The sequence below is a fragment of the Eptatretus burgeri genome, chromosome 12 (assembly GCF_056783735.1).
Source record: "Eptatretus burgeri isolate ZD-2024b chromosome 12, Ebu_testis_v1, whole genome shotgun sequence".
In the NCBI taxonomy this organism is placed as follows: domain Eukaryota; kingdom Metazoa; phylum Chordata; class Myxini; order Myxiniformes; family Myxinidae; genus Eptatretus; species Eptatretus burgeri.
This window is the reverse complement of record NC_140972.1, coordinates 94,357,955-94,368,124: the sequence shown is the minus strand read 5'-3', so window position 1 is coordinate 94,368,124 and position 10,170 is coordinate 94,357,955. Positions and strand designations below refer to the sequence as shown.

The 10,170-nt window shown below is 42.7% G+C and overlaps 1 protein-coding gene across 3 annotated transcripts in view; it reads right to left on the bottom strand.

Moving 5' to 3' along the window:
* Positions 1-956: 956 nt before the first annotated feature.
* ACO1 (aconitase 1) overlaps positions 957-10,170 on the bottom strand; it is a 48,360-nt gene continuing 39,146 nt past the window's right edge. For all 3 annotated transcript variants that reach the window (XM_085848927.1, XM_085848928.1, XM_085848929.1), the window contains exons 19-21: positions 8,960-9,082; positions 8,267-8,452; positions 957-2,362 (exon numbers count right to left, since the gene is read on the bottom strand). In XM_085848927.1, the coding sequence (XP_085705053.1) occupies positions 2,240-2,362; positions 8,267-8,452; positions 8,960-9,082 (432 nt within the window). In that variant the 3' untranslated portion in view covers positions 957-2,239. The remainder of the gene's footprint in view (positions 2,363-8,266; positions 8,453-8,959; positions 9,083-10,170) is intronic.

The following is a 10,170-nucleotide window of genomic DNA, read 5'->3' as shown; positions in this document are numbered from 1 at the left end:
TTTAAATTTAGGCTGTAACACAACACAAAATGTGACAAAAGTCGTGGGGTGTGAACACTTAAATGAAGGCATTGTATTACACTCGGCCAAGTGCCAGACGGTGCACCCCCATATTATGTGAATTACCCCTCCAATGTTCTTTTCTACCCCCATAAATCCAATCATCTTTCCCATTTGTTCATTCACTTGCTCGTTTTGTCCAGCTGTTGATTCTGTCACTTCGCTCTTCCACGAGCTTACATTTTGCATTAAAAAAATTAATGCTTCAAGGAGCTGCGATGATGATGCTTCACCACATTCCTTTGGATGTAATGTGGTGATGGGGGAGGATTTTCAACAGATTATGTATGGAACAGGTCAACGTCCGCTTCATAGAGAATGGAAATATTCGGGTTTGACTCCAACAACAAACTTCAAAAGAACATTTAATTGTCAGGTCACAACGATGACTGGCAGGATGGCCTAGAGGTAAGTGTACTCGCTTCTAAGCTGTTTCGCCTGGGTTCGAATCCCGACTCAGCTGTAAACCTGTCATCCCGGTGTTTCACAGGTAGGGCAATTCAGTGTGTGTGCCGCCTCGCGGATGGACGCTAAACGGGCATCCTGTCTGCCAGGATTAGTTGGTGGACATTAAAGATCCCATGGTGTTCTTCAAGAAGAGTAGGCGAGCTGTCAACCGGCACCATGAACAAATTACAAATTCCTGCCCAAAATAGCACAGCCGTGCCCCGAGCCATTGATGCTACCCCACAGCCATATGCTGCATACGAACGAAGAAGTGGTCAACATGCATCAGTTCTTACGTTATTCACATTCACGTCGTATTTGGAACAATACAATACAAGTTTCATTACTTCAACAGAATAGTGGTGGAGTTGGCATCAAACGGATTAATATGCATCAAATCATTTTAACCACATCAGATTTACCAAAAATGGAACTCAGAAGCAGGCGAGTTGGATTGAAGAAATCTATTCAAACACACAAATAATTATCCGTGAGAGAGAGAGAGAGGTGTGTCACTTTCAATGCGCCGCGTTCAACATTTTTTCAGTGGCATATATAATGATAATCTGATGGATGCAATCATTTAAATCAACACATTCATCACTTTACCCATCATAATGAATACAGTGATCTGAAACTTTAGTTTCCTCTCATTGCATTCACAGATTGTACATCAAGCCAACACGAACAACCAACAGGTGAACACACGTCAACGTACCTGCCAGCGAGCCAATGTCATGGAGCCATGATGGAAGATCTGGAGCAGGATGTCCAATTTATAGACTCTCTCGAATCATACGCTGACCTTCAAGTGATCCGTCAAACCATTGCAATGAAAACATCAAATCACATCAGGTTGGTTCAAGGTTAACCTGCAATATTTGTTCTCGAAAAAGAGAAGGTGAAGTGAAATTAATTTAACTTGTCCTTCACCCCCCCAACTCAGAGTATTCAACAACACGTGTGCAGTTGGCCTTCCATCTGGGAATGCTCATATATGGCAAAAGCAGCAAGGATGTGAGGACAGGAACACGAGCACGTTCAGGACGACTGGATTCACACATCTATCCCATCGCTTTTACACCCGCTGGTGCTCGAGTGTTCCGAAGAGGTGGAAAGCACACAGTGACGGATTTCAACACTCGGGAGGAGAGTTAAGAGTTTCCCACTTCACCGACTAGTAATCGATGAGAGTTCGTTCGGTACCCCCTGGTGTGTAAATTTTTGTTCGGTAAATTTAAGAGGTTTCCAAAACAGGTGCTGAAATCAACAGATTGACATGCATCACAACGCTTGGTTGCAGGTGTGTGTTCATCGCCGATTAGAAATATACATTTTCCGTCACTCAAACCCATTTCCGCACAAGAGACCCGAATCACTGAACTTTGCGGCTGACCCCAACATTTCATACGGTTTGACCTTTTCGTTCAAGCAGACATAATCCACAGCGTCATCCCAACTTTCTCAGAAATACCCAGAATGATTTGTGCATCCACAATGACGTCACACGAATTTAAGGGGTTTCCGAAACAGGTGCTGAAAACTCTCATCGATCCGTCACTCGTTCACGGTGATCCACAACAAATAGTCAGGGATAAACTTGAACCAACCAAGACCAAAAGTAATAATAAAAAAGCCAAACAGCAATAAATCGCAGATCAGAGAGAACTATTATTTGGCAATTTCAAGGCTACAAATTGGACAGCACATTCATCTCTTGCTAAAGAGTATTTCAGGTCGAGCTTTTCAGAATCTGACGGATCATGTAGTTGAGGATGCCGCCATGACGGAAATACACCAGTTCCACGTCGGTGTCAAAGCGTGCCGTTACTTGGAAGGACTTTCCCACGTCGATCTGAGGAAAAGGTTAAAAAAGAGAAAAAAAAAATCAAAACAGGGGAAGGTACAGATGGTCATTTTGTTTCTGGTTGCAACGATGGCTCCATTTATGCTAAATACGTTCCATACTGTGCGGACCTCGATGGTCGGCAAAGCAAGCCAAGAAAATCAGCTGCAAGCTGAAAAAGCAAATTGGGAGTTCAGCTGGCAGGAAAGCGGCGTATAAATCGAAAAATCCTGCCAGCCATAAAAACCTCTAAGACATTCAAGACTCAAGACAATAAGGAACTTCAACATGTAGGCCAAAGTGGGTTAGATCGCACGTGTTTGACAAACAATTCTCGAATTCGATAAATCTCATAAACCCCCGAGCAGAAAAGATGAATTACATGTTCACGCTAAAAGCTGTTTTTTCTGTCTTCTTCTGCAACAGCGCAAGGATGAGTGCTGGGTTTAATTTTGAGGGACATGCATGATTTTTGTAATTTGAAATCATTATTGGTGAAACGTATGCTCGACAAAGCGTCGGTGCTGCTGAAGCAGTCTGTTGGTAAGAGTTCAGTAGGGTGACTTGGTTTATTCTTCCGAGCAGTCAGGGTGTTAACGATAACTCGGCTACTGTTTGCGAAAGACACCATGGGATCTTTAATGTCCATGGATGACCAGTGCTGGCAGACGGGTCCTCCAGAAGGACGGCACACACACACACACACGCATTGATGCCTCGCCCTGCCTGTGAAACACCAGGATAACGATTTATAACTGGTTCAAGATTCAAACCCAAGCTCGGCATCTTGAAAGGCATGATGCATACTGTTGCGGTCATCGGGTTCGAATCCGACAAGTAATCTCAATACGACCGTAACGGGCAATCACTTTGACGACCCCCCCTTTGCCGTATCTCGCGTCCAAATGCCATGCTACCGTGCAGATTTGGGGCACTGAATCGGTCGAATGTTACACCAATTCGGTCAACAGACTTTTCCTAATCACTAATGAAGAAATCATGACAGCCAGAATTCACACCAACAACAGGGATGTTTAATAACGTGAATGATGGTCAAGGGGAAGGAAACACAAGTGTGGGAGAAACTCCTTCCATATTTTCCGGAAATCCGTGTTTTTGGAACGACCCATTCGGAGGTTTCCGGATGTTCATCATCAGTAAGGCATGCCGCGATTATAGGGAACTGAGGCGCTATTCCGATATGCCGATTCGTTTATGAACCCATTTCATCCCGATGGGGTGCAATGTTAACGCAACAACGCATCATGACCACGATTATGTGAATTAGTCCCACGGTACTTTTTATTACGAGCTTTTTTTGTCGAAGTTACCCAGGTACAAACGCTTGCAAGCGCGTCACCGTGATCAGATGTCCACCAGGCGGGAGACCATGTGTGTTCGTCAGTGTCGTGTATCAGTCTTTCCTCGCCGGCAGATTCGTCTGTACTGGTTATCACGTTGAATGGCCGGGTGAAACGTGAAGAGAGATGAGAGGGTTGTTCGGGTGGAATAAAGGATCGACTTGGATTCCATACATCTTGTCCTTCCTCGCGAAAGATCCTCCTCCTTGGCGTTTTTGGCATGAACGACCACCATTGGTGGTGTGTCTCAGACGCGTTCCACTCTACTGTAATCTTCTGTGCCTGGTGGTGTTCTGAAAAGGGCAACCCTTATGGTGGAGGTTCGCTGGTAACGATTCCCCCCCCCCCCGATATTGGTACCTTTGTGTGGCTCGTGTGTAAAGAGCTCGTCTTTACCTTTGTGGTATACCCTACACGTGTCGTGTTGTCTAACGCGGGTTGGTGAAGCTCATCTGAAGAGTCCGGAATCGATTTCTTCTTGGATTCTTCATCGATATTCCGACCTTCGGCCCTGCCAGGTTCCAGAGGGTTATTCAGCAAAGGACCTTGACAACTTATCATTCCCTTGTGGCATTTGAACTCCTTTCAGACGTATTCCCGTCACTTGTACGTTCCGACCCCGACTGCTCGCCAACACTGATGCAATGCCCCCGTTACTCATTTTTCTAACCTCGGAAGGATGATGGACTCAGTCAACCCGCCTGGTGTTAATTCAACGTGAGAGGGGCTCAAACCCAAGACCCGATGATCTTAAGTCGGTCACTCTAACCGTGAAGCCAACACCAGGCTCCAGCAATTAATGTTCAGGTGAAATTAAAACAATAAATAAATAAATAAATAAAATTCTTCCCCAAATATCATTCATTTTCATAATTTTTTTTGTTACAATATGGACAGGATCACCCCCCAAAATGCAAATTTTGACATCAATCTTTCAAAATTTTTTGGGGGAGCATACTCCCGGACTCCCCTCGGAAAATCTCCTTTTTTTTTTTTCTTCCTTTTTAAAAAAGTTCTGCAGTTTCACACCATGCACAAAGAAGCAAACAATGAATGATTATAATAATAAACTCCGAAACCCAACGTCATGATGGTCATGATGCGTTAACATTGCACCCCATCGGCATAAAACGGGTTCATAAACGAATCAGCGTATCGCAATGACCCCTCAATTCCCTATAATCACGGCATGCCTTACTGATGATGAACACACGGAAACCTCCGGATGGGGGGTCGTTCCAAAAATACTGATTTCCGTAAAATATGGAAGGAGTTTCACCCACGTACCAAGTGTGATTTAAATCCCTTCAGCTTTTCTCAAGCATCATATTTTTTTACCTGACATGCCCTCTGACCTTTGACTACTTGCCCTCATAATCTAATCAGTTCATCTTTGAATCATCATCATCATACAGTGCAAACTTGTACTAAATTTGACTTGGATCTCTTCATCCGTTCTTAAGTTATCGCGGTGATGAAAACATATGGACATACGGACGCATGGACAGACGGACCCAACGACATAATACCTTCAGCAATTTCGTCGGCAGAGGCATAAAAAATATCAAATCACATGTCCACCATTTTGGTTGCTACTTAGAAGAGTGAGGGCCTCAGGCTTCAGGTCTGTGGTGTACATTTGAAGACAAACAATGCATCTTCCATCATGAAATAAAGGTACCATTTGAGGAAAGAAAGGTACTTTGGATTACAACCCATGCAGAGGAAATGAGGTAATGCAGGTTTTTACGGGAGCGAGAGGTAGCAGTCGACGATACACCGTCCAAAGAGAACTTTCGTACTTAAAAACACTGCCAAAATTTTTTTTTTTAAAGATTTTAAAAATGGAAGGTTGTTGTCCAAAATTTTGATTTTCACCAAAATTTTCTATGATATGGAAAACCAAATACTGCATTAGAGTCATCATAAGGAATCCGGATTAGTAAAGAGCAAAGATGGAGTCATCAGGAGGAACCGGGATAGGATTCGGGTTTCAGCCACTGCTCCACTACCATCAAACCCATCCAGGTGCAGCCACATGAGCCTTACGGAATTTTTTTTTGCAAGACTTCTCCAGAGAGAGAGAAAAAGAGAGAAAGAGAAAAAGAGAGAAAGAGAGAAAGAGAGAAAGAGAGAAAGAGAGAAAGAGAGAAAGAGAGAAAGAGAGAAAGAGAGAAAGAGAGAGAGAGAGAGACAGAGAGAGAAAGAAAGAGAGAGAGACAAAGAGAGAGAAAGAAAGAGAGAGAAAGAAAGAGAGAGATAGAAAGAGAGAGAAAGAAAGAGAGAGAAAGAAAGAGAGAGAAAGAAAGAGAGAGAAAGAAAGAGAGAGAAAGAAAGAGAGAGAAAGAAAGAGAGAGAAAGAAAGAGAGAGAAAGAAAGAGAGAGAAAGAAAGAGAGAGAAAGAAAGAGAGAGAAAGAAAGAGAGAGAAAGAAAGAGAGAGAAAGAAAGAGAGAGAAAGAAAGAGAGAGAAAGAAAGAGAGAGAAAGAAAGAGAGAGAAAGAAAGAGAGAGAAAGAAAGAGAGAGAAAGAAAGAGAGAGAAAGAAAGAGAGAGAAAGAAAGAGAGAGAAAGAAAGAGAGAGAAAGAAAGAGAGAGAAAGAAAGAGAGAGAAAGAAAGAGAGAGAAAGAAAGAGAGAGAAAGAAAGAGAGAGAAAGACAGAGAGAGAAAGAAAGAGAGAGAAAGAGAGAGAGACAAAGAAAGAGAGAGAAAGAGAGAGAGAGAAAGAAAGAGAGAGAAAGAGAGAGAGAGAAAGAAAGAGAGAGAAAGAAAGAGAGAGAAAGAAAGAGAGAGAAAGAGAGAGAGAGAAAGAAAGAGAGAGAAAGAGAGAGAGAAAGAGAGAGAGAAAGAAAGAAAGAGAGAGAAAGAGAAAGAGAGAGAAAGAAAGAGAGAGAAAGAGAAAGAAAGAAAGAGAGAGAAAGAGAAACAAAGAAAAAGAGAAAGAAAAAGAAAAAGAAAAAGAAAAAGAAAAGAAAGAGAAAGAGAAAGAGAAAGAGAAAGAGAAAGAGAAAGAGAAAGAGAAAGAGAAAGAGAAAGAGAAAGAGAAAGAGAAAGAGAAAGAGAAAGAGAAAGAGAAAGAGAAAGAGAAAGAGAAAGAGAAAGAGAAAGAGAAAGAGAAAGAGAAAGAGAAAGAGAAAGAGAGAGAGAAAGAGAAAAAGAGAGAAAGAGAGAAAGAGAGAAAGAGAGAAAGAGAGAAAGAGAGAAAGAGAGAAAGAGAGAAAGAGAGAAAGAGAGAGAGAAAAAAAAAACCAGCCTTTTTACAGCCATTTTTACTGAGCTTTTTGTGGGCTCCATGCAATCATGGTTCCCTTCTTGAGGCAATGTTTTATGGCCGGATGCCCTTCCCAACACCAACCCTGGTCGCTTCTTACGACACACAGGGATATGGTACACCTATTCTAACCAGGGCATACACCGGGACCAGTACACTGGTACTCATTTCGCTGACCTCAGAAGGATGATAGGCTGAGTCAACCCCCTGGTGTTCATTCAGTGGCCAGCGGGGCTCGAACTCAGGACCCCTAGGATCCCAAGCCAGCCACCCTAACCACTAAGCCAACACCAGGCTCGAGAAATAGAGTAAAATAGAGTAAAATAGATTAAACAAAAGAAAAAGCAAGAATTGTAATGAATAAAGAGAAATATGAAAAAGTAGAAAAGTACGAAAGGAAGAACGAACAAAGATGGCTGTCCGAAGTGTGCAAATACATGATTTATAAACAAACTGTTTTTCACATTTGCATGGACATGTAATTCACATCTCATGTAAAGAAAATAAACACACGCGGCAAGTTAGAGGAAACGAAAAGTGGGTTGGTCGGAATCGAAAGAAGGTTTTATTTCATTTATCTACTTTCACCAAATATGGTAAAAAAAAAAAAAACGCTTTTGTCAGTGACACAGAATACCCCAGAATACTGAGATCGCCGTTTATTAATGAGTAATGATATGGAGGTTCCAAGTAAGACGACTTCAAACTCGGTGATTGTGGTGACACAAAATTAAATATACGAAATGATCCATGCGAGAATGCTGCTTTGCTTTCATAAGCGGGAGGAGGTTGGGGGGGGAGGTGCGAGTACAGGAAGTTGGTGTTCGAGGGAGGAGTAGAGAGAGTAACGATGAGACAAGGTTGAGAGGGAGAGGTTGAGACTTTGGGGGAGGGGTTGAGGAGTTGTGTTTGGGGGGGGGGAGGGTTTGAAGAATGCTTGGATTGGGGGAGGGGACTTAAGCCTTTGGGTTGAGAGGAAGTGGTTGAAGACTAGAAGTCACATTTTACATTGCATGAAGGTTCCAGGGGTCGCTGCTGGTAAGAATTAAAAGCATAACTGACAACGTGCACTTCAAAATAAAATAATGTATTGAATTTTCAGAGACAGCATCTCAGGTGAAGTCATGAAAGGTATAATAAACATTGAAATTTAGTTATAAAGCATTTATAAGAACAATTTGGCAGAAAAATAATTTGGGGTTAAAGAGTGGAAAGGTGAAAAATAAAAGAATAAACATAGATGAATAAGACTCATGGGTTAACATGGTGTTCCTCCAACTCGCCTGTATCGTGACAAGCATCCGAGGCCGGAGATCCGCAGGCAAATTGATGGTGTAGCGCTCTCTACCAGTCAACCCCAAGGTCTCTGCGCTCTCTCCAGATGCAAACTCCAAAGGTATAATCCCCATACCGATGAGGTTGCTTCTGTGGATCCGCTCAAAGCTCTGAGCGAGCACAGCCCGTACACCCTGCACACAGCCGCAGAGCACACACAGCTCACGCATCATGGCCACAACATTGTCAAACAAGTCCTGCCATTGAGACTCTTTTCAACGTTTATAAACTGATCTTTCGTGGGTTCCTCCATTAATCTTTGGAATTCACATTACAAGTACACCCATGTCTATTGTCTACTAAGATGTTTGCCCTGCATCAGATGATGTGCAAATGAGCCCCTAAATCAATGTCAAAAAAAAAATTAAATGTCAAGAGAATCCACCGAGCTCGTCTAATTAAATGTGAATCACATCCTTTTCGCAAGGCTCTGGTCCATTTAACAAGTTGTTACATTTAAAGATCATCCCGAGATAAATTATCACAATGTATCCAGGAATAACATGCTCAGGATTCAAACTTCATATCAAAAATTCAGTTCCACTAGGAACACCTGAAGAAAGAGCAGACTAACCCGAGAGGGAACCAAGATTGCCATCAAATTCAACCTTCAACTAACGTGTCACCGACCATCCACTCACCAGCAAAAAAGGACCTTTTGCAGCCCAATCTCGAGAACTTCCCGAACCATAGTCCTTTCCTGCAAGCACTACCAGAGGCTGTCCATCACGTGCGTACCTTTCAGCCGCTTCAAACACGCTCATCTAAGGCAGTGGAAACAAAAGATCATCAATTCATAAAATTGCTGTAGTGGCCATTAAACAGATAACGTTTAGTTTGTGTATGATGTGTAATCCATGATAAAATTGTGCAGTTTTAGGGACGTAGTGAAGGTATGCTACTTCCCGACAACCACCGCCCTGCACACAAAGGGAGCATTGGATCCTGAAAAATATGCATCGATCAACAATCCAAAATTAATATCAAGTGGAGGTGAAAACCAGAAGAGTTGGCGAGGACCAGGTGGCTCATGATGTGTATCTCGAGGATGAGAGAGGTTCATCAGTGACGAATACAAGTACAACATCACATTATAAAACACTGAGAAAAGTCCATTTGGGTAAGTGGTTGCATTTCCCATTGCAGGAGTGTCCAATAATGGTGTCCAAAAAGAAAAACACACATCTTAGCAACAAGAACATGAATTTTTGCGCTTTTCACTACATTCTCCCCATCGGTACATCAAGAAAAGTAGAAAGACGGGAGGAGGGGTCACGGTTACCGGTTGTTGTTTGAAGTCTTTATTTTCCAATATTAGGTATATCACACGATTCATCACGAAAAATCACAGTTCATCACGAACGATTTTACACCTGAGCTGAGGCATGACCCTCAGCGTGGCCATCTGAACTAAGAAATGTCAGTGTGTGTGTGCGTGTGCGTGTGCGTGCGTGTGCGTGCGTGTGTGTGTGTGTCCTCCACTACTCCAAAACCATGAAACCAAGCAGCCTGAAACTTTCCAGGTATACTAAGGGAACGCCAAGGAGGTGCACGAGTGAAAATTGGGTGTTTGGATATATTTAAAACACCCCTTTTGAAGATAATTAACGGCCTTATTTAATTACATCCTTTTTCAGGCACTATCCTCAGCCACCGAGCTCACTGTGGTCTTAAGGCATATCCTGGGTTACCTCGCTGGGGACTGAAGCCACCATGTGTTTTGGCCTGCTCAACCATGCCTTGACTTGCAACAGGCCTCAACAGTTTCTTAATGATAAAGTTGTTTTTTTTCACTTTCCTCATTCGTATAATTGAATGCCTGTTTATCATAGCGACGAATCGCTGGGTACAT